Source organism: Cuculus canorus, chromosome 1 (genome assembly GCF_017976375.1).
Source record: "Cuculus canorus isolate bCucCan1 chromosome 1, bCucCan1.pri, whole genome shotgun sequence".
Lineage (NCBI taxonomy): Eukaryota > Metazoa > Chordata > Aves > Cuculiformes > Cuculidae > Cuculus > Cuculus canorus.
In genome coordinates this window covers 20,271,445-20,297,344 of record NC_071401.1, presented here as the reverse complement: position 1 = coordinate 20,297,344, position 25,900 = coordinate 20,271,445, and the positions used below count along the sequence as shown (strand labels likewise).

General features: G+C 37.4%; 1 protein-coding gene across 6 annotated transcripts in view; it reads right to left on the bottom strand.

Moving 5' to 3' along the window:
• SGCG (sarcoglycan gamma) overlaps positions 1–25,900 on the bottom strand; it is a 127,506-nt gene that overhangs the window by 12,775 nt on the left and 88,831 nt on the right. For all 6 annotated transcript variants that reach the window (XM_054056884.1, XM_054056881.1, XM_054056882.1 and 3 more), the window contains 2 exons: positions 19,272–19,391; positions 10,664–10,736 (listed from right to left, as the gene is read on the bottom strand). In XM_054056884.1, coding sequence (XP_053912859.1) covers positions 10,664–10,736; positions 19,272–19,391 — 193 coding nt within the window. The remainder of the gene's footprint in view (positions 1–10,663; positions 10,737–19,271; positions 19,392–25,900) is intronic.

Here is a 25,900-nt window from a genome sequence, read left to right as displayed (position 1 = left end):
TATCTCTCCAAAATAAAGTTACTGTGCTTTAGAAGCACAGTAGAAGAAGAAGGAAGATCACCAGCTTCTTGTGAAAATACAGAAAAGTTGTCTGATAATATCAGAAGAAAACGAATAGGGTACAATTGAATACATCCTATGAAGGTGTGCATTTAGATGCAAGTGTGCATACATAGGAACTGCATGAAAGAAAAATTATTTGGTTAGAATGAAACAACTGTACATAAAATATCTAATTTTTTAGTAATTCTGATGCCTTTTTTTAAACCTTCAATGACACTATGTTGCAAATTAGAGTCTATAAAGTAATGGAGCAACTTGTCATTTGATTTTAAAAGTCACTTTTTCCTTGACTCTTCTACTCACTGCTTAAATGCATTAATGAAAATGTCATTTTGGAACATCTATCATTTCATCTCCAACCACTTGGGAGAGTCTCAAAACGTATTGGGCTTTGCTGGCAGTTTGTAACATCTCTGACCTCTAAAAAAATATACATAAAAGCACATTGTAATGCACTGAAACATACTGAATACTTCACATCAAAGCTACTCCAAAATAATTATAGAAGTATGTCTTTTTCTGGTAGCCTTCTTTCTTGGGATGCTAATGTTCTTAGCATTTACGTATATACATATACTGACAGTCCTAATGTGTGAAGCACCAGCAGTTTTTACAAGAGGCTACTAACAGCAGTCTAGGACTTCTATATGGTGTGTATAGTATTGCTGCAGGATTCTTTCTCTTAAAAAGAATAAATCATTCTGGAAAATAAAAATTAGATTAAGTAAATTATTACTGTCTAGTATTAACAAGGTGTAAAGTGTTAATAGTGTATGGTTACTGAGCTTAAACAAACAACTCTTAGATCTGTAATTGATTCTACACAATCAAGGAAAATAATATCTTTAAAAAAGCTGCTCTTACCTTTACAGCTAGATTTTTCTGGAGGGCATAGAGTTTAGTAGTTTCCCCTCCGAGATGTCTGTGTTCGTAAAGGCTAGGAGCCCTTCACTACGCAACCACTTCAGGGTTGAGTTTCATCTCTGGAGGGGCAGCAAAGACCATTGAACCACTTTCATATTTCCCTACCTGCCAGTTCTCAGGAAGCAGCTGCCATCATACAGACCACAACCGCGCTTATTGTGCTGTGCTGAAATGAAGAGGAGCCACAGTGAAATAACAAAGTCCCATTGATACCAATGGAGTCAGTATTTCACGAAGGAGTGGTGGAATGAAGAAACCAAGAATTCAGATCACGAATAATCACTAGGCTCAGTTAAGTATATCTCACCTCTAGCGAAGGCATATTCTAAAGCTAAAACAATCTGATAGTGACCTCATAAAATCTTGAGCCACCACAGTAATGGATTCTTAGACTGTTTGTGTGTTTTATATCAGACAATCATTGGATAGGAATAAAATAAGCATTAATTGGTTTCTACAGATAAATTCATTTGTCCACAGATAAATTTGTCCATTTATTCATGTATCTATATTTAAATGATTTTATCCATGGACTTATTACGATCTTATAACTCAAACAGCTTGGATACGGAATCAAGTCTGTTACTTCCTCTACTACTGAATCATGGTGTCTAAATAGCAATATCACAAATTCATGGAATCTTATGGGTTGGAAAAGACTTCTGAAGGTCATCCAGGCCACTGTCCATGTCCTTCCACCACCACCTCCCCTCCTCAGCAGTGAGCAGGGACATCTTCAATTCAATCAGGTTTCTAAGAGCCCCGACTGACCTGAAGGGGGGTGGGACAGAGGTAAGGGACCCAAGAAACTAAAATGATATGCGTTCCTCTAATGTCTATGCTAAGAACTCCCTGAAACGAAAGCACAAAATGCATAAGGTTGTTTCACCCTCTCTTGCGCTTTGGGTTGTTGACAACCTGAATATCCAAGATTAGAAGAAAAGAGAGATTATGCTGTTTTCCTCAGACAAATTTGCAGATTTGTAAGCTGGAAGAAGTAAATAACAGGAATACATTGGAGGTGGGTGGTGCAGAACAGTACAGAAAATCAGAAAAAAACTCAGAACAAGAATTGATGGTGTCAACGGAACAGCTATAGAAAATAAATATACATGTAAATACAAGCATGGGAGGCTGAAACACAATTATTAAGATCAGTATAAAAAAGAAGGAAACATTTGATGCAGAAGATATGCAGAATGTTTTGAAGAAAGAGATTCAGAAAATTGATAGCAATGAAAACATTAAGACTGTATTTTGAAATTATCTTAGTCTTTAATGAGTATAAGACAACTATGGATTTTTACCAACTTAGAAAGAAAAGACATTTCTTTTATGTAAATATGATGGTGTCATGACTTTCCTGGAAAGATAAAGTTCTAGCATGGCCAAGGCCTCCAAGCTAATTATCAGCTTGGAACGACTCATTACCTCATGCCTGATATCAAGCCAGCCAGTAATTGGCAGCATTTGCTAATCCTCGTTACAAGGTTATATAAACTATGATTAACAATTTAGATGTATTTATGGAATATAGGGTTATAAGTGGAAAAGCTTTACTCTGGGATTTGAATGTTTCCCATCACAGTGCGTGGCCTTGCTTCTTACAACAAATTTTCATTTCTTCAGAGCTTAACCAAACATGGCAGAGTTGATAAGCACACAATTCCTCTGAACAAATGTAGTTGCCTATATATGCAGCCTTCAAAGTGAATAGAAATAGGCACTGCTAGGGCATAATTAATCTGATATATTTTATAACAGATGCCTCTGTTAGGAGAAATGTAATGTGCTTTAACAGTATGTGTTGCCTTCCACCAAGAGGTGACGAGATTGATAGCTACACTCTCACTGTCTCAATGAGTTGAATTAATTCCACCTGAACTACCTGACAGAGCAGCTGGAAACCCCTGGGGCCATGCTCCAGGTATATTAGTCACTCTGAAAATGCATCTGTGTGGGTAGTTTGTGGGAGGATCCCTTCTCACTTCAGTGAATGAATGAATGAATGAACGAACAAATGAATGAATTGTGAATGAACTTTTCTGCTTGCAGAGACATGGAAATTCTAAATCTGGTTGTGCATCTGAGATGTATCAGCTTATTCTGGGCACACAGACATCCTCTAGGCTGGGACTCTGCTGTATGAATGGAGCCTGGATATGTAAGGGCCGTTTGCTGAATCACACACACAAACAATGAAAAAAACATTTAGGGTCAGCTACAGTGTTAGATAATTTTTTTTTTTTTTTTTAATGTCACTTGATATGAATAGTTGTTGATTTTTAAATAAGTCTATTGGGTTTTTTTTTTAAGCTTATCTTGTCTTATGCTAAAAATGACTGAGGATACAGGGCAGATTCCTGAGGCACTCCATTCCTTTCAGGTGGCATTCTTAAATGTTGGGAGCATGGGCTGATCTTGAAGCTATCACTGATATGTTCTTCGGTATATCTTCCCTTCCTTTAATGTAAAGAAAAATATTCCATGTTTTTAAATCTGAAATGAGTGACAACAGATGATTCCAGTGAAGCTCAGTTACAAGATTCTGGGTTGAAGGCAATTTTTCAGCATGAGCACAGCAGGCACTAACTCTGCTTATGGCTCAGGAGTGATTTCTGTGCACAGTTACCATGCCAGATTCAAGTAACAAATATTTCCAGTTCCCAAAGTTTTGGTTAATAAAAATTATGTAAGCAATATAAAAGAAATTATCAGAGTTCTAGGAGAAATGCACTTACATGTTCTCTTAAGAGAGAATAGAATAGCGCCCAGTCTTAATGGTTCTTTGAAAAGACTATAAAAGTAATTTAAAACAAAATTTATAACCTGTTCAAAAACATAGCAGATGTGAATCTTACAGTGTAGTTATTTGTTTATTAACTCTCCTTCCATCTTAAATATTAAGGTGATTTTGCCTGTTTGTCCACTGTCACTCAGTGCAGAGTTGTTGAAGAAATGAAGACTAAAGATCAGAACTGAGATATGATTAAAATAGAAGCTTCTCTCAAGACTGACAATTATGATAAAGAGCGGTAAGCAGAACTAATTCAAGAGAGGTCTCTTTGATGACCTCTACTTTATGATGTGCAGACTCTCCAGGTAATTAAAAATGGCCAAGGCATCGGTGAATGTGATTGAATGTGGCACATCACAGATGCTTCCAACATACCTATCTTTTTCAAATTACTTTAATGATATTATGAAATAGCTTACTGTGTTATGTAATTTTACTCTTATATAATAACATTTTTTTCATCACTGCTGTAAAAATCTGGTTAATACTTTCACTAGCAGTCTTTACTTTCATAAAATTACTTTCAAGGTTGGAATTTGCCATGACTTTCTTTTATATATCTCAAGCAAATTTTTCTTTAATATGTAGAAGCATACAAAGATATCAAGTAACTTCTTCAGTACATGCTGTTCATAGTGTCCACTTCTTCTGCATGAAAAGAAACACTCGAGCTAAGAGGTCTTTGCTGACAAGCAGGTAATTCATTAGTACAGTGGCTGTACATGCCATGCTCTCTTCAGACTCCTCCTAACCTAAGCATCACAACTGCATAGACAGGCTGAGGGAGAGGGGAAAGAGTGCGAATAGCGACAGTACACATGTACAACATCTCTTGGAAGATTACTTGTATTAAGAAATGCTTCCCTTTCTTCTTCCAGTGTTTGCCACATACACATCCTTATCAATGGTGATTCCTGTTTCATTCCCCCCCCTTAGCTCCCTTAATATATCTGCACACAGGTATGTAGGTGAAAGATAATGTAGATGCCCTACTCAGCTCAGCATTATGTCTTAGGCCAGTGACAGCACAATCATGAACTCAGAAACAGAGCTCCAGGTGGTCATCTGCAAGGTATCCGTAACTGCGACAACCATTAATGAAGTTTTCATGGTTGCTTGCGCTCTAGCGGAGTATGCTGTAATCACTGATGACAAGTTCACTTTAGCAATCTCACCGAGCAGTCTGACATTGTCAAGCATAAAGCTCAATAGTGTAGGTGTAGAAATCGTTATACATTTGGTCTTTGCTCTACTGATATAAGCAGCCATAGAATAAGTAAACGGCTATGTCTCATACAAATGGCAGAAAGAACTCCTATTGATTTTACTGTGTTAAGTGACAGCTCTGGGCTTTAGAAAGAACATCAGCCACCTGACTGGCTTAAAGGAAAGTCAGTGATGACTGTGGGCAGAAAGCTGGCATGTATTCTCAGATAGCTCTCACCTGGCAAAAAGGCCACTAGTGTCAGTGCATGGATTTCCTCTCCTGCTGTTCAATCTATCACTTACTTGTTGCAGAGGCTGCCAGGCTTTCAAAACAGAAAATGTGTTGTGGGTGCTCAGGAAAGGAGCCCTGACTGCTGACACAACTGACTGCCGACACATCTGACTGCCAACACGCGCTCTTTAGGAGACCTGAGGTTCTGTTCCAACTGGTCACCAACCACCCCTCTTACCCAAAGAGGTAAACAGCTTCTGTGAGAGCAGGATAGAGTCTCTGCAAACTCAGAACTACAGAACGGAGGATGATCTAATTAGCAGAGCTAAGTTTATCTCCCAAGGTAATACAGTCCATGCATACAATGCCCTGCAGGTGAAGTACTGTAGTTTATGAACTAAATTGCAGTGAACAAGATTTTGTAAGAAAATGGATGCACACAAAGAGCTAGAAACACAAGGCAGAGAAAACATTGTACTTGGAAAAATCTTTTCACTTTGAGTTTAATATTCTGAAGTAAAATCCCTGTTTAACAGAAGACTATGTGTGAAGTAGTACTCAAGCATTTGCTAATAAGCTATTTTTAAATATCCAAGTCAGAAATGTTTCTGAAAAGCTGATAAATATAGTGTCCTGTACCATTCAATCCTTTTAAAGTATACTTTTTCATAGATCTGAGTCCACTAGATGAATGGAAAGAAATTCTTTAAGCTTCCAAAAGAAGTATGATGACGTTCTTAGTTAACCTGAATGCAGTAAGGTATATGAATGCAAATTTAGTTCTAGTAAATTAATGCTGGGGTCATAAATTACATTGCAATAGCAATATCTCACTAATCAGGGAGCAGAGATGCTTTATAAATACTGAATCATAACTGCAGACTTACTTTTCTGTTATGGAATTAATTCTCTTCTGACTGACTGTGCTTTTGATTTGCGTAACAAATGCAAATAAAAATCACTGTACTTCAATTAGTCAGATGGTATTTTTAGGCAATTAACATGTAAGTGATTTACTGTGGGACTTATGCTCAGAAGGCACAGTTGCTCTTTGTCAGACATCCATGTATTACAAATACAAGAACAAAGCTAGTACTCATCTATGCCGTTATATTCATTATGTATAGTATACAGTTAGTTAATAAATGGAAAGATGTCACTTTTATGAGCACTTTTATACTTAGTTTGGAAAATAAGAGGATTCAGTTCAGAAATGTTGTTTTGAGAGTTACACAGCTTTGCTTTTTTCCCTTAGAAAATCACAAGATGTGTAGATCACAAGAAGCAACAACACGAAATGACAACACTATGTATGAGTTGTGTTATTCAATGATATGAAATATAGGAGGAATAGAATAATATGCTAAATAGTATTCTAAAGTGCTATAAATTATCAGAAAAACATGTTAGCACCAGACTGGAAAAATGTCTAAACTGAAAAACTATGTTTTCACAAAAAGATTGTTATTTGATAATTTAGGATAAAAGAGTATGTGTGCTGGCATGAAACTCCAAATAATATCAGAAGAGGCTGTTCTAGCACCTGACATGGAACCTGGTGAGAAGCTGGTGTTTAGGGAATTGCTGAAAATGTCTCCGTCTACAGCTGCTACTTCCATTAGTTCCTATAATACATTTGCCACCTACATTTTGGGTCACGCAATTACATGTCTGAACATGGACTTCTATAATTCTGTTGGAAGTCAAGGCACCTGGTTTCCACTAGAACTTTTCTATGGTCCAGCTAGAGGTGGCAGCTAAAGTCCATGGAAGCCCAGGAGACCTGATTGAGGCAAGATTTGTAGGGAAGGATCAGGTTTGTGACCACCTGAGGAACCTGAACATACGTAAGTCTAAGGGATCTTATGAGATGCATCCTAGAGTCCTGAGGGAATTGGCTGATCGGTGGACTGTTCGGTGGATAAGAAATTGGTTGGATGGTTGTATTCAGAGAGTAGTGGTCAATGGCTCGATGCCCAGAGGGAGACCCATGACAAGTGGTGTCCCTCAGGGGTCCATATCAGGACCAGGGCTCTTTAATATCTTCATCAATGATACTGACAGCAAGATTGAATGCACCCTCAGCAAGTTTGCAGATGACACCAAGCTGAGTGGTGCAGTTGCCACACCAGAAGAATGGGATGTCATCCAGAGGAACATGGAGAAGAAGGCCTATGCTAACTTCATGAGGCTCAATAAAGCCAAGTGCAAGGTCCTACACCTGGGTCAGGGCAATCCCTGGTTTCAGTACAGGATGGGGGATGATGTGATTGAGAGCTGCCCTGCAGAGAAGGACTTGGGGGTGCTGGTTGATGAGAACTCAACATGAGCCGGCAATGTGCGCTTACAGCCCAGAAGGCCAACTGTACCCTGGGCTGCATCAAAAGAGGCATGGCCAGCAGGTCGAGAGAGGTGATTCTGCCCCTCTATTCCTCTCTTGTGAGACCCCACCTGGAGTGTTGCGTCCAGTTCTGGAATCCTCAAGATACGAAGGTTATGGAGCTGTTGGAAAGGGTCCAGAGGAGGACTACAAAGATAATCAATGGGCTGGAGCACTTCCCATATGAGGACAGGCTGAGAGAGTTGGGGCTGTTCAACCTCAAGAAGAGAGGACTCTGAGGGGACATTAGAGTGACCTTCCAGTACCTGAAGAGAGAGACACCTTATTGCTCTCTACAACTACCTGAAAGGAAGTTGTAGAGAGGAGGGAGCTGACCTCTTCTCCCAAGTGACAGGGGACAGGACAAGGGGCAATGGCCTCAAGCTCCACCAGGAGTTCAGGCTGGACATCAGAAAAAAAGTTTCACAGAAAGGGTCATTGGGCACTGGCAGAGGCTGCCCAGGGAGGTGATTGAGTCACCATCTCTGGAGGTATTTAAAAGACAGGTAGATGAGGTGCTCAGGGACAGGGTTTAGTGGTTGACAGGAATGGTTGGACTCAATGATCCTGGTCATCTTTTCCAACCTGGTGATTCTATGATTCTATGACTCTATGAAGGGGCTACAGGAAAGCTGGGCAGGGACTGTTTACAAAGGCTTGTGATGATAGGACTAGGGGGAATGAGTATAAACTAGAGAGGGGCAGATTTAGGCTTGATATAAGGAAGAAATTCTCCATGATGAGAGTGGTGAGGCACTGGGACAGGTTGCCCAAGGAAGTGGTGGATGCCCCATCCCTGGAGGTGTTCAAGGCCAGGTTGGATGGGGCCTTGGGCAGCCTGATTGAGTGGGAGGTGTCCCTGCCCATGGCAGGGGGGTTGGAACTAAATGATCTTTAAGGTCCCTTCCAACTCAAACCATTCTATGATTCTATGAAACAGACTATTTATAAAACAGTCATTCATTGGTAAACTTGTCTGAGCTTCTTCAATACAGAATACACAGAATTTTTTTTTACGCCATTTAATATGAACCTTTTTCCAGGATGAGCTTTGTAAACTATTCTCTGCCTATATCTTAACTTAGAATCTGCATTGCAGACTAATATGTTTGCTTCTTGATCCCCTCCTAAAGCCCTCCATGGAATTGCTTTCAGAGACTACTCTGGGTAAGGGCCTGCCAGGATACGAGTGAGTGGTGTATACATTGCACAGTTTCATGCCCTGATATTCAGCATTTTTCCTAGAGTTAAGCTAACCTGGTTTCTAGCTCAGGTGTTCATCAACTCTGGGTTTATGTCAAATACTAGCCTCAGTCACAAATGCTAGTGCTATGTAGCCATGTGGGTACTGTCTTGACATTGTAATAATTACTAGCAAATTTCTGTAAATTCTGGAAGAATCTGTACTTCCCACTATTTCAAGTTAATTAAAGACAGAACTGAATGGGATTTTAAGTATTACAATTGAGCTCTGCAACACACACCGACACTCTAGATCAAAGTATATTTTTATAACTGATGTGGTAAAAATCATAATAAGCCATGAGGTAATCGCATCCATGCAGGACAACTTTATGAATGCTTTGAATTAATCTTAATGCATTCCTTCAAATGATCTCCTACTTAAGAAACAGATGTAAAATTTCTAATAACAAGTTGTATTTAGTCTTAAACAATGCAACTGTTTTTAAACAAAATGCAGATAAGTACTTAAAATGTGACATAACATAATGGATAAAGCATAAAACTATAAGCTTTAAGCTTATTAAAATATTATTAATAGATGATAAATTTGAAGCAAAGTAACAACAACAGAAAATAACTGATATGTGTTCAAATAAATTTGCAGAGAGATCCTTGACTTTGTAATCACAAATTTTGATGTCCTACTCTATCAAAATTTAGATAATCACAGGAAATGACAAATTTACAACATAATGAATCCACAACAACATAATGAATTTACAGCATAATGAATCCCTACAATACCACACAACATTCACAAAGCAGAATCCTACACATTGGTCGAAGTCCTTCACATCCAAATTCTACCATAGTAGTAGAAATATATTTTTTGAAAATGGACATCAGCATGTAAAAGCTAATATCTTGAGGTCATTCTGTCTACAAATGCAACTGCAAAGTATCTTACTGTAAGTCAATCTTAAATATAAAGGAGAAAAATAATTGAAGCATTTTAATAGTCTCCCCATCATTTGCCACTCTCAGTTTGAAAAGTCAGTCACCAAGATGCAGACAGTGCTCTTGAAAGCTCTAATCATCCTACACTAGTCTCTGATAGTTATCCCTACTGCAGAAGAAAACCCAAGAAGAGAAATTATGACAGAAAGTAGCAAACCACCAAGGTATGAAAGGACAGAAGTGAAATTGTTAGGGATCCTCTTTCATTTAAAATATTTCTTTGAACTGGCTTATAAAATGAAACATAACATCCTCATGATCAGAAAATAAATTGAGTTTATTACCTCATCAGAACCAACATATTATAAACTAATTTGGGACACTTAACATTGCATAGAATAACGTAGATAGAAATGCTATCTCTGAGGAGCTCTGAAACATACTTTATAATGATTTTTTCACTCCAAACTGCTTTTTAGTCATACAGAGCTTTACACGTTTCCAAATTTTTCTTATTACCCCATTTCCTCACACTGATACTATTATTAAAAAAATCTTGACTTGATCTTGGCAGGTCAATGACCTCCTGCAGACAAGCAACTTCTATTGTAACATAGAAAAAGTCACCCTGAAGTATTTGTTTCAAAACTGAAAAATATAGATTTATAGAAAAGCTTTCCACAGTATATTACGTGACTTTAAATATTCACCATCAGAAATAAATCATTCATAATACATTTCAAAATTACAGGGCAATGTATAATTTTCCTTCAAAAGTATAACTTTGTGACATAAAACAGAAAAAAAAGTTATTAGTAGTTCTGTAAATGCTGTTGAAAATGCCTTGTTCAGAAAAATGTGAATATCTATAGCAAATAATATTCACTTCTTAGTTTTATTTTTATGTATAAATTCTTACCTAAGCTGTTTAAAAGCTTCTGCCTTCACAAGAGGTGTTTCTACAGAGTGTTCAAAAAGTGCTCCCTCAGGCCCTGAAAAAACAAGAAAAATACTGCACTATAAAAGCTGAAATGTAAAAAAAAACTCCAGTGACAGTGATATATATGGCCAATTTGATGAAGAAGAAATTAAGATATGAAAACATATATTAACAATTAATGAGAGAAAATATAGATACCATCCTACTATTACAGTACTGATCAGAACAACACAATACATAGGTAACATAAAAGTACAGATGTAAATTCTTAAAATGACATCTAAATAGTCTGAAGACAGAAAAAAATAACCACTTGGGACAAAATAAATAAATAAATAAGATTTTTACAGAGTAACTACCAAGAGACTTATCAGACAATTATCCTACAAACCACTTCGCAAATATTCGACTTAAATAATCATATACAGTTTAGACTATTCTATACATAGCACAAATTCTGGCATTTAGCTTCATCAAAGATTTCTGCCTCTTTTTAGGCAGATTTGCTGAATATGAACAGTATTTATGCACGGAAAATGTAATGACTATAGGATCAGATAATTTACCTCTTGAAATAAGAGTAGTTTCACCCCAACAAGGAAGAGACTGTGATCAACTCTGTGTGGTGGTATGTGTAGTTGGGGCAAAGTAAATAATCAGTATCGAAGGATTATTTGCATTGTGCTGCTGCAGGCAAATGCATCTTAAAGCCCTGACATCCAGAACGCAGATGAAGTTCATGGCTGTAGATTCTTCAACTGTTCATAAAAGTCTTCCTGTCAAGGGGCTACTATGTAGTCTCATCACCTTAATATCAGTACCCTCCTGAAAATTAGAGTTCATGGCTTTGCTGTCACAAATCATTTTTCTAATTTTTATCTACAGCCCATGAGCTTTTAACCTTGCTCGCTCATTCTTCTTTGCATCTAATGTTTTCACTCTTGCAATGTACTCTTTCTTTACAGTTCTAAGTTAATTTGTGCAAGAAATGCTATGATAGTAAAGGAGGTAATTTTCAAGACCGGGATTGTGAGAAGGAAATGAGACAAGGAAGCAGCAGTATCCAAATCTTGCAGAATAATGTGACGATAATTAGATTATCTTGCTAGAAGGCAGGAAAATTGGTTTGCAAGCTCTCTTGATCAGCATGGATACTGACTTCAAAAATACTTCTAATATGCTGAACCAGGCAGTAGACCAAGTAAATTTTTGGTGTAACATTTCTGCCTTCTTCAGAGCCTCCTTGTTCAGTGTGTGCAAAGCTGCTTTATAGAGCGGCCTCAGCCCTCTGCAGGCAGGCCTCACATAAGAGGAAATAATGATTCCTTAGAATGATATCTCCCTAGCTTGGATGGAAGAAACGTGCACACAATATAAGAATTACCATGCTGAATCATTTCACCACTTAAAGGGAACATGGATTTCTAAACTCCTATTTAAATTTTATGTACCTTTTGATATCCTTATCATGAATTTAAATAGATGAGTCTTTTTGGAATCTGCTAACTAGCATGAACATAACACCGGAAAATATAAAATTCATTAATTCAGACAGGACTTCAACCCTTCTTCATTAGCATTAAGATTATTTTGCAAAATAAAACCTAATGTCTTTGGGGACATACTTAATCATTCTCCTGCTCCTGTATTTGTGCCGGTGTTATAAGGTGGCAATCTTACACATTGGAGATCATGGGGAAAAAAACCTCAACCCTAAGGAATTAAGTAGGTTTGTCAGAAAATGCTGATTTGGTATAACTAAGATATTTTGCAGAGAGACGCTGATCTGTCAAAACTTCTGACTTAGTTTACTTGCCAGCTACACATGGCAATGCACTCAAGTTTTTCTTTGAGCAGAGACTGCCTCAAATGTGATTCTTGTGACACTGTGGTCCTTTGTGATATATATCATGATCCCTCACTGTCCTTCATTCCACTATGTCCTACCTGACAATTATTAGGAAAGTGAGCATTTCAGTATTTACTTTGCTCAGATTTTCATCTTGAATTACAGTGAACGAGTTTAATTTCAATGAAATATATACCATCACAATCAATACTACCTGTGCTAACAAAAGCCTTATCTTGTCGGTAACTTTGAATGATCTCCAAACATATGATTTATCCGGGGAGCTGGCTTGATTTTAATGTCTTCGACAGTAGTTTGGGGAAGTCTTTAGGTATGTCTGCAATTGGAAGTAGTTTTATTTGAAAGGAATCCACAGTGTTCACTCCCTAATTTCTCTACAGTATAAAGCAGAGGAACTTGACATCTGTCAGAACCATCAGAACTGCAGCAAAAGTGCAGGCCTGACTGAAATAAATGCTGTTGTGGATGCATATTTTGGCTTGATGACCTTGGAAAATATTTTAAAATTTTCTTTGTTTTCCCCTTCATTTTTCTTACTCATGTATGCATCTACTATGCCAATAAATGTTCCATGGTGTGTTTTTTCCATGGTATGGTTTGGAATCCATTTCCTTTTCTGTTAGACTGTTAAAATTTTTCAGCAAATTTCAGTACCAGCTTAGCTGTATTGTGTCATAGGATGAGGTATAATGAAGATATGACACAAGTGAATTCCTATTCTTAGCTGTGTAGCTTCTTATAATGCTAATTGTATGAAACCGCATAGTTTGAAGTTTCATGCCTCGCTGCACTGCTGCATATCCATATATATGATGGTCGTGGTGGTAGAATTTGGCTTTGTGCCAATACGTTGATATCTAAATAATAGTGATCTTGGCATGGTTTCTGGATACAAGATCCATTTTCATCTTTTAAAGTCTGTAGGAAAAGCTGAGCATTTGGCGACACTGCTAATTTGGAAAGACATATAATCACTTGGCTTCTCCCAGTTGTCCGAAGAAGGGCTCCTCTGCTTCTTCCTAATCAGGTGGTCTGCAGTACACACTCACCACGATGTTGCCCATGTTGATCTACCCTCTAATCCTGACCCATAAGCTCTTAGTTGCCTCTTCACCTATCCTAAGGCTGATCACTATGCATTCCTGCTGCTCTTGCACATAAAAGGTGATGCACCTCTTGCCTTTCCAGCCTGTCCTTGAAAAGCCTCTATTCCAGTGAAGTATTTTGAGTGGCACATTTGTAAGCACCTTAACTGTTTGCATGTTACAGTGTGTCATTACTGTAGATAAAACCCTCAGATTGAAAGTGTGGAAACTGACAGTGCATACTGAAGCAGCTCCATGAAATCTAATGGTAAAACAGTTTTACTGCTATTAAAGATCTAGTCTTATGTTTGCATTTTTATAAATTTTGCTGCTATGACCATTTGTAGAAAACAATTTTTGGTTTAGTCCACTTGCTATAAATCATATAGTTCCAATTATTAGAAAGATTAGGGAAGGAAATTATCATATTAATATTTTGCAAAAGTAATGGCTATTCACAGAATCATGAAATGGTGTAGCTACCTATCGCAGTAATAATTGGAGTAATAGAAGGTAAGTGGTGCCTAGTAGTTTAACTACGTAAACAGTCTGTTATCTGCTACCATTGACAAAATAATAAATAAAGGCTTCAAAAGGAAAACACACATCTCTAAGAGTCAACTGGTGTCTTTTGTCTCCACATTAGACATCACCATCGTAGTCAGACTCTGAAAAGCTTTACTTTGCACTCTGCCTGATTTTCATATAATTCCTCTGCCATCTTTAGGAATTTATACAATCACTGTAGCTCATCATTATTGATTTGTAATTCGAAAACTGACTGAAAGTGGAATTAAAGGTTGTAAATATCAGTGGCTTCAGGAAACACATGAGAAATTCAGTTGCAGTCTTTCTCATATACACTGAGCTGAAAGCCAAGAAACTGAGGCACCAGAGTATGAAAGATAAATACAAAATAATAAGGTCGTGTAGCACAGTCATTAAACACCATCTTCTGCACTTGTACCTTTTTTTGTATGCAGTATAGCACTGACAGACTGTTGTCACTGACATGGTATGACATATGACATTATTAAATACATTTATATCTTTGAATTGTAAATGAGATTATAAGCTTGGCTGATAAAGGTAATAGTATGGTTGTAATAAACTTCCATAGGCATTTACTTTGATACCACATCAAATTTTGATTAAGAGATCAGAGCAACACAAATCAGTCTGGAACGCATTATGTGGATTAAAATTGACTGATAGGTCTTAGAATATAATTGCAAACAGAGAATGATGAGTGAGGGAGTGTGTTATTAGTGGGGCCAAATGTGATGTAACATTTTTTATCATGGACTTGAAAGAAAAAAAGTAATTACTGATGATTTCAGATGACACAGACACCGCAAAAGTGACAGGAATGAAAAGGACAAATCACTAATAAAGTAATATCTCAATTATTTTGCAAATATGACTTCATCAGGTCATCCAGGTTTAAGCTTATCTCTCTCTACACAAGCTCCCTTGTCAATTATTTAAGCTCAAACTAACTTGACTAGTAATATTTTCTGATCCTGAATGCTTTGCTTTCACATCATTCCTAAACTTTATTACTCAGAAATAGTCTTCTCTTCTAACTAAAATTCAGTATGCCCTACTGAGTCTAAAGGTCACTCTTAGAGCCATCCTCAGAACCAGAGCTGCAGCCTGCTCATGAGTGGGCTGACAGACTGCTGGGGGTATCTCACAGCACACATGGGATGCCATGTGCCAGAGGTGCCCTCCCGATGCCTTGCTATGGGATGAACAGAACTGCAAGGCACAAGGAAGCAAAAATCATGGCAGCGAAGGGAACTCTTCTGTCTCACAGTTTTTCCTAATTTGACTCTGGGACCTGTTTATATATAGGCTTTTGTGTTTCTCCTACAGCACCTTTTAGACAGAAGTTCACATTTGGTGATATAAAACTGAATAGTGTTTGCATTTGAGATATGCGATATCAAGCTTGATAGTGTTATAAAAGAAATTATATGACCTACTTGTCTGTCTATGTCTATGAAAGAGCTGACAAATTGGATGCCTCTTCTAGTCGCACTTTCACATTTATATGAAGGTTGGGAATTGTTGCATTAAAGATGACCAGATATACACAGAGAGGTGTCAGAAAGAGGAGTCTGGCAAAATTGATTGGAGGAGGGGAGCAAACTTCTATAGAAAAAAAAAAAGATTTCTGAGGCCTGAGTGCCATCGCGACTGTTCAATCCTCGTTTGAAATAAAGCAGATCCTTGTTTCAGGGATCTCTTCCTGTCTCTTGGTCCCAGATGGAAAGTCTCTTGGTTTAAGCACCGCTGTAGCTCAGAAACATGGCAGAGAGTGCAGAGACAGACCAGAGGGACCAAACTCCCCAGAAACACCTGATTATACTGCTAGTTCTCAGCCAGTGCCTGTCGAGTGCATTGGAGTCAGCACTAAGCCCCAGCAATTACAGCATTTTAATTAAAAATAATCTTTCCAAATGCCGTTATAAAACAGCATTGCAATTGGAGCATTCTTCCTCACTGGAGAAGACTGAAGTGCACACTTAGCAGTGAACAACTCTGGGGATCTCACTCTCTGATTCCCTCTTTGAAGGTGAACCATGAAAGAGGAAGAAACGAGACAGCATGCAGCCGGAGGCAGAGCTTTACTTTGCTGCCAGACACCAAGAATGCTCACTCTCAGCTGTGCCCTCATGCCGGGCACCTAACATTTGTATGGCATTACAGAGCGGTGTCCTGGGAGGTAGGACTGAAGCCTCTTAGGCCAAGGAGGAATTCAGCCTTTGTATCCCATTTCCTAAAGTGGACACCCTCCTTTGAAAGGCAGGTAATTGGTAACAAAGATAGTATCACTTCCATGGGAATAGGGCCTAATTAAAGAAAACCCACAGGAAATATCAGTGTTAATGCTCCAGAAAGAAAGGTAGCCTCAGGGGTGGGGATGGTGTGACAGCAAATGAAAAGGCTTATTAATGTATTCTAGAGCTGTCACCTGTAAGTGAGAGTAAAACCTTACTGTCCTGTGAGAAAAAATTCTTCATCAAGCAACATTTCAGTTTGAACACTATGACACTAAAATTTCTTTAGCAAATGGCCCTAAATTGATTTCCTGTCTTCATTACCCACTTTATCTTCTAAACTGTAAAGCAATAACATAATTATGATATAAATATTACTATGTTTACTATTTTACAGACTATTGTTTATGAATATAATGTAATTTAAACCTAAAATACACAAGATAAATTAACTTTCTTAACGAGACTATCAAAGTCAGCAAGTTTTATTAACACCCCACCTCTCCTTATGAGAGGCAGAATTTAGTTGTCTAACCATATGTACATACTGCCATCTAAAATACCCTTGTATATCCTGCCTGGTCTCCAGCAGCCAAGATGAAAAGAAGCATCTCCTGTAGATACAGCGATACCACATGGTGTCTCACATACCCAAAGGTGTTTCAAACACTCCTGCATGGTTACGTTTAAGCATCTGAACTCAGCCACTACATTCAAGGGAGATGAGTAAGCCATTGAGCTCACCCTAAAGAACAGAACTGCATTTGGTCCGCAGAAGAGCTCTCCACATGCAAAGTCTAAATATCTCCCTCGTGTTGTAGGCTGCATCGACTGTGTTGACTTGGGATTCAATTCAGCTGTCTGCACATCGCTATCTTGACTCGTCTGTGGCTCTGGGGGGTATCTGAGATACTCTGCTGATCATGGCTTTCCCCAGGCATCTGCTCTTCTTAGGAGAACAGAGAGAGTGTCTGCCACTATTTTATTCTACAGCACAGGCAAGAAAATGTCTGACTGATATAGTGTGAGGTCAAACATACCGAACTGTCAGAAAATGACAATTTATTAGGTTTTGGGTCAGATTAGTTTATTCTTAGATTTTTTTCATTTTTCCTGAAATACCACAAATCACAGATATTTGCTCTCTGCCGTACTACATTTTAATTGAAAACTGTCAAGTTTCTTTGCAAATTGTTACTGAGCTTTCATAATTCACACAAATAAGGAGAAGCAAAATCAAATAGTTAATTGTATTATACGTAAAAGATTGCAAAATGTTCTTTGTGTATTTCAAGCCTGAGATAGTCTATTTCTTATGGTATGAACTTTTCAACATTTATTTCACATTGATCTTGTTCTCTATGTAAAATTATTATTATAAAATTTAAAAAATTATCTCAGTAGGCAAAGTATTACTAATTTATCCTTCATGCTAACAGTATCATTAAAATCACAATTTTAATAAATTAATTTGAAGCAAAGTAGGCATGAATCTCCTCTCACTTATATTAATTTTATACTGAAATAACATCACTGCCTTTAATGGAGTTGCTTTTGAAATGTACTACACTATAAAAAAGAAACAGGCAATGTGTCTTTCTATAATATCTGCTAAAGTAAACAATTATCCTCCCAGTGTAAAGATTAATGTTGGACAAGTCAGAATACATGTTTTAGCATAACAATTTCTACCCATGTATGAATGATTTTTACTTACTTTGAGCAGAGATAGATCTTTTCCAAGCCAGTTAACAATTATGCAGTTTTTCATATCTTTGTTAAACATGCTTTTCTATTAACTTTAGCATCCCTTGGGCAAACAATAATTATTTGATATGATTTCCTCGTTAAACAAGGTTGTAATTTCAATTAGGTTAAAAAGTAAAAAAACTTAAGATAAGACCCTCAGGCATAAACAAAATTTATTAACACACTTATTAGAACTTAACTTTGGCTTTGAAACACAAATTGTATAGTTGCTACACATTTATAGTTTTCACAGTGAAATAATATGAGCATATCCTTTCAAATTAAGACCTCAGGATTTCAGAGGACTAGTAATAATCACAACTTAGACATAATAATTGCAATCAGGTTAAAAATATTAAAAAATTAATTGAAAACAAGTTACATGATAATTTCAGTATTTGCTTTGATCGACTCTCCCTCTTGAAGAGAAATCACACTTTGTTGTATCTGTTTTAATGCAACCTTACACATGGAGAATGAAGGTTGACTTTATCAGGTCATATGAAGGAAAATACCTTTTCAGTTGATAACTCTGACATCTTACTTTGTAAATGAGTATATTGGTGATTTGCAGAAACCTAAGACAAACTTGTCTTTCGACAGACGACATTTTAAATCTACTACAAGTACCATCCCTTGACATATATGCTACATACTAGCATATATGCATACACACAGAGCAGAAATACAGTGACTTTCACTTTGAAGGATAAAACGATATAAAAATATCAGTGTCTAAAAAGTTTTCACAAATAAAACTCATACAACTGAAACTGGAATAGCTAGAATTTTTTTCAGCCTCAATTAACAGTGTGCACTGGAAACATTAAATAATTCAAAAAAATGTACCAGTACAATTCCAAACTCTAACTGCTTTAAAATAAAATGCACACATACATATTTCTGGATACATATTATTATTTTGCTATAAAAGGTCTTATTATTTATTGAAAAAAGATAGAATGTCCTCATGTTTCTATTTCTTATTAAGTTAAAACCAGAAATGGTTTTCAAAGACAGTGATGTATTTAACAATACCATTGTTATTGTGCTTTTCTCTTGGCTATTACTTGGGTATTTCTTAAAATATTACAAACCTGTGACTCGAAGTTTATCTGTGCCAATTACAACTTCATTTTCATCCACTGTAAAAAGTGGCTTGCCGTCCTTTGAGTTGATCTGAAATTGCTGACCGTGGAATTCTACCATTTTAGGACCTGCGAAGCATAGTAGAATAACGGAACAATTATATCAGCTTTATTGAAGTTTCTATATAGACTGCTAAAAATTTGAATAGTGGTCTTACTAATTTAGTGACTCATTTAAGTATTTTAAGGATCATGAAGCACCCAGATATTCCTGGAATAGTGGCCCTATAAGTACTGAAATTGGATAAGTCTATTTACATGACCTAAGTTGTTGTTCAAAAGTGTGCCTAGAGCCATGCTTTCAAGTTGGGTTTCCAGGGAATTTAGGAAAACCTTTATGAATTGATAAAGACTAACATTCACATTCTTGGTGTTGAAACTGCTAAGATTCTTTCATCAGTGTAAGTCTATCTTCTTTTTTTTTTTTTTTAACCTAGAAACTAATTATTAAAGTCCCTTTTGATTTGCAAGTCTTAAATGCTTTAAAATTACAAACACCCCATGTAAGGGCAAGACCCTCAGCTCTTCATAACAAATGCCAGTTTAGCTCCAAATATCTAACAAATGTTACTGATCATGTTCTTAGAAGTGTTTAAAAAAGCTGTGAGAGCATTTGCAATTGGATCTGGTGCTCTAAAATTTAAAATAATTGTATGCAAGAGAGTCTTTACATATTCCCAGATCCTATATTCAGTAAAACATTCTGTTCTATGGTACTGCCTTGGTAAGCGAATATAAATCAAACTCTTAATGTTCCCCTTTCAAACAATGCACTCAATTAGAAATTCACATCACGTAAGTTTGAATGTCTATTTGATAAAGTCACCACTTACATCTATGTACAGAATTGGGATTACAGAGAATGATCAAAGCAGTAAGACTCCCTTTCAGCAATTTTCAGTAAAAGTAGTTCGCAGACCATACATGGACTTAGAGGCACTGAGATTTTTACTTTCCAGTAAAAATCTTACCTTGCCCAGTCCCATAAATGTTAAACATATTCCAAGCAGCAATTCTTAAAAGAAATAGGATTTTTTTTTTTTTTTTTTTGCTAGATCTTAGATTAAAATGGCAGTAGGTGACAGATGATTGATACTGCTAAGAAATACATTCAGGTATTTCCTAAAATCTGCAAGGCAGCTGATGCAAGAGATGCATACTATAAGGTCCTACACAAACTGCTTATTGCTTCACTCAGCAGATGTAAAGTATTGCTTTTAATTGGCTATCAAGCAAAGAACGGGTTATAGTAGCCATTATGTCCCAAACTAGGGCAACAATTTTAAGGCATAAACCCAATATTGTATTCTACTAGCAAATGGCCAGGATAGGATGAACTCTGAACTCTGCAGTGCATTACACTCTGTTGGAGATGTGCATCCAGGCATAGCCTTACTGATCTCAGGCACTTCTCCAATACTACTCCAAAGTACATGACTTTATTTCTGAGAAGTGGATTACACTCAGCAATTTTGCTGATGATATAAAACAGGGAGGAGTGTCTGAGACACCAGAAGGCTGTGCTGCCATTCAGCAAGACCTAGATAGGCTAGAACGCTGGGCAAGAGGAACCTAAAAAACCTCAATAAAGGCAAGGGAAGAGCTCTGCACCAAAGGAAGAACAACTACTGGAGAGAGTCCAGTGGAGGGCCACAAAGAGGATTAGTGGACTCGAGTCTCTATTGCGAGGAAAGGCTGAGAGACCTGAGTCTGTTTAGACTAGAGAAGAGAAGACTGAGAGGCAATCTTATCAATGCTTATAGGGTTGGTGTCAAGAGGATGGGGCCAGAGTCTTTTCAGCAGTGCCCAGCAACAGGACAAGGGGCAACAGACACAAATTGGAGCACAGGAAGTTCCACCTCAAGAGTAAAAACTTCTTTACAGTGAGGGTGACAGAGCACTGGAATAGGCTGCCTAGGGAGGTTGTAGAGTCTCCTTCTCTGGAGATATTCAAAACCCGCCTGGACGCACTCCTATGCAGCTTGCTGTAAAAGAACCTGCTTTGGCAGTGAGGTTGGACTAGATAATCATCAGAGGTCCCTTCCAACTCCTACCATTCCGTGATTTTGTGATGTGTATTGCAAAAAGTGAGCTCAGAAAATATCTTCATTCATTGGAAAGGTGTTAAACAGTTGTTTGTTTGGTCTTTTACAGTAAAAAAAAAAGCAGTTCTGGGTAAGTGAGGGAAAGACTGAACTCTATCAACGCTTTCCTAGAAAGTCTCGGTTAAGGTGCTTTATTTTTCCTGTTTCTGCCCAGCAGCAGTAATGAAACTGCCAAAGTATGTCAAGTAGGTAGATCCTTGTTTATTCAAACAAATCAAATGTCTAAGTAAGCTGGCTGTTATCAACTTTACTGCTGCTTCAGGGACTGATCCCTCATCTTTTCCATTCATCCAACCCCATGATTCAGCATAAGTATAGGAAACACAAACTAAAGACTCTGCTGTCTGATGTGACACAGGTTGGGTGATTCAGTCACAATGAGGGTACCATGATTTTGCTGGAAGAGATTTAGGAGTAATTCTTTGTGTCTATTGTTGAAGATATTTTACATTGTATGGAAACCGAAGGTACTACTTAGAGCCTTTATTTCCTCCACAGGAAAGGAATCCAAGTCTCATTCTTCCAGGATCAAAACGTTGGCTGTAGGACTGCTGAACAAAAGTTGTACTACCACTTTTTCTTCTCCTGATCCTGCTTATTGTCAGACCTTATTCTAAAAAGCATGCAATTGAAGTACCTGCTGGATTAGACTCAGTAGATGAGATTAAAAATGAGAATGCTTACTCTATAGGCTCTCACAAGGTTAAGTAGTTTTCTTTTCAGTGCTGTAAATATTTTAGTAGGTACTTATTTAGTAGGTATTTGTATTGCTTAAGAAAAGATTGGTGCCTATTGCTCTTAACATTTTTATCTGAGTTAGGGTTAGGAGAATTTAAACATTGTATTTAAGCATGTAGAAGATTGTTAGGCAGAATCTAAGACGGGTGCATTATAAACTACACCCATAATATTTTGAAGCTAGACTTACACAAGAAAAAAACTGCAAGCACTGAGAGCACTCACTGCATATTACACACTTCATAAAGGAATCTTAACCGGTGGCTCTTTGAAAATACAACTCATGGCCTCATGGCCTCACCTATGCTGGGTTTGCAATCAGATTTCTTTCCTTTTAGATCCTGGTCCTTGCACACTTGAATAAATCTTTAAGGACAATCTTTATATCCACAGTTTTCCCAACAAAAATGCCTCACTAAAGTGGGACAAAGATTGTCCTATAGATAATTCTCATTATCAAAGAATAGTATGGGTAATAACTGACGTATTTTAAATCTATAAAGGTAGCACTAGGGTAAATTAAATTCAAGCATATGATTTATTCACACCAGAGATGAGACATCTCGGTATATGTGGAACACATTTCAAAAAGCAATAACAGGCTTTTAAAGAAATGGGAATAAATTTATGTAATCAAAAGTAGCCATTAATTTCTCTCAGTTGTATTTCACAATACACATACACTAGCTATAATGCAATAACACTAATTGCATTGTGATCCCAATTAGATCAATTTTCTGCTCATAGACAGTGGTCCTAATTCATAAATGTATTTTGTTTACAATCCTAGTATATTAACTACCTAAAAGTCAACCAATACTATATAATCATCGTTGTTGATGAAATCCTACAATTAAAACTGCAACAAGACTGAATGTAGGTTACAGAGAGCATTTGAACTGTTTTAGCATTGCTGCCAGATGTGTCACAGGAATTCCCAGGTCAATCGGTTAGCCTTGCTAATCAGGCCATAATTGCCCATGGCTTTTTAAAACTTCCTCATTTAATATGTGTAGTTCTCATATAGACTTTGTATGTTATCATTGTCTCGACACTGAGCATGCCACTTTGAATGATGAAAATTGTTCCAAAATGAATTCCCTACTGCCTGCAAAAGAGCACACAGCTAAACAGTCTTCCTTTTTGTTTCTCCTCCTCACTCTTGATTCTTCTGAGTGGGTTTGTAGGGCAGAAAGGTCTTTGTTTAGGAAGTCCATCTCAGTCAGAAAACACTTGAATAAATTTCTCTACTACTACCCAACCTTTGAATTCCAGGCCAATACAAATGTAGAAGAACAGACAGCAAAGAATCTTATATCAAAAATAGGGCCTGCCATAAAACACATACACACAAATGCTCAATGTCAATGAAATTGGTAACACATAGGCAGACTCTTCAAATCCAGGTAGTTTTGCCAAGTACTAAGCACTTTCAGCATGCCTTTAGATCTTTCAGAATAAAAGTATTTCCAATACTGAAGTTATTTATTTAATTTCAGATCTTTTCTTAGTGTCCTCAGTTATCCATCATTACTGATAAACTATGGCGGTCATCTGCTCTGTATGCTTCACTCTTCTCCTGCCACCTAGAATCACTGAAGTATTAAATATAAGCCAAAATCCTGAGTGCTTTGGGGCACTGCTATGCAATTTCATTTTTCAGTTAATTTTTATTATATCAAAGCACCTCACTTAAATAAGACCTTATTAAAAGTGTATATAAAAATGTAATATTCCTACAGATTTGGTTCTTGTTCCATGAATAAAACCATACAATAAATGTAAAGCCATTACTTTCTGAAGCATAAAATTTGTTAGATTTTCATATGGAATGGTATGGAAGTACTTGCTTCTCTTTTATTAAAACAATTGCGTTATTACTGAGAATATGCAGCTCATTGCATATACACATTTTATGTCCATACCATACATCAATCTCATCAGCTTGATAAACATCTCTAATACATAAATAGAACACTTGCTGCTCCTGTTTCCTCTTTTTCTCTCAGTTCTCCTTTAATGCAATGGATGCAACAATTATGCCCTCTCAGATCAAAGTAAAGATGCTTTACTGTCAGCACTTCTTAGACTTTGTTGTTCTCTATGGTTGAACACAAGTCTAGAGATCTTTAAAAAAACGGATCTGAATGATCATTGCAGACACTGGCAGCTCAGCCTAGTGTTAGGTATTTAGGTGGTAGTACTTGCCCTACACAGAATTCCTTAGGTAACTAAATGTCTTTAACTATCTAGGCATTATCTTTATAAATTTTATATTTAAATCTATAAAAAAATCTCAAACCCATTCTAAAATGGATTATCACACATAGAAACCATGGTAGGAATAGATCATATTTCTCACACAGTGACTTGGGAACAAGGCTATAGCGTTATCTTTTCTCTCAGGCCCAATGAATCCAGAACTTCTTGCATGATGAATAACTTCAACAGGAAAAGGCGAAACACACAGTCCTCAGTCAGGAAAAGTGAAAAGGAAACTAAAGGAGATGAGGCATGATAATCTGAAACACTGTAGGGAGGGAGGACAGCTGATCAGGGTCTCATCCCTGAGCAAATACTTTTACCACCCTGTCTTCTGTATAAGGGATAATTGTTCTTCCTCCAAATATTTTTCTTCTAAAAAGTAAGCCATGAGTGTATTTTCATAATGTCAAGTGTTTCAGGAGTATTCTACGCATGTCTACTGGATCTGGGCAGAAGACAATGTGAGAAGATCAGTTAAACAGATGGCGTATGACTCAGTTGCCAAAAGAGTTGTTTAGTGCCATTATACGTACTTTGGTGCACCCTGCCTGGCCTTCAGCTTATTTTAGATGCCCTAGAGTATCTAAGACTTCTACACTGGACTAGAAAGTCTGACATGGGGATTGTAAGCAACCTGAGCCCTTCCAGAGTGTCACCTGAAGAGCGGACAAGACAGAATCACAGAAAAATGCAAGTCAGAGGTCACCACCAGAAGTTACTTAGTCTTACCTCCTCCTCCCAGCAGGGTCAGCTTGGTTGGAAGTTAGGTGAAGGTGCTCAGGGCCTTGTCCATGCGGAGTTTTAATACCTCTGAGGAAGGGGATTCAACATCTTCTTGGGGCAACCTGCTCTCATGGTTAACCATTCTAACAGTGATATTTCCCCCCTCCTTCTATCCAGTTGCATTTCGCCTCACTGCAACTTATGACCATTGATTGCCTCTTGCCCTTTTGCTATGCACCTCTGAGAAGAGCCTGGCTTCATCTTGTCTCTAGCCCTCCTAGCAGAAGCCCCCTTTAAGCCTTCTTTTCTCCAGGTTAAACAAACACAACCTCTTCAGCCTCTTATACTTCATCTGCTTCCACATGAAGCCTAAATGGCTCCCTGTGTGACTCTCCTCAGTTTTCTCATTGCTCATTGTACTGGAGAGGGCTTAACACAATATCCCAGATGTAGTCTCCCAGGAGTGGGATGATGCAGCCCAGTATGCTGTTAAGACTTCATTGCCACGAGGGTTCACTGCAGATACATGCTGAAATCGTCCATAAAGAGGGTGTCTTTTTCTGCAGATCTGCTGAAAAAAGATAGGGATCTAGCGCCTTTTTTTTGGCCTCTAACTGCCATCAGGATTCTTGTTGGCTTTAAGAAGTACTGTTACATTTGAAATTACTAAGATTTTAGACATATTTAATTATCCAGTTTCTAGAACAGATTATAGTCACTATAAGTTTCAGATATTTTAAGATGACC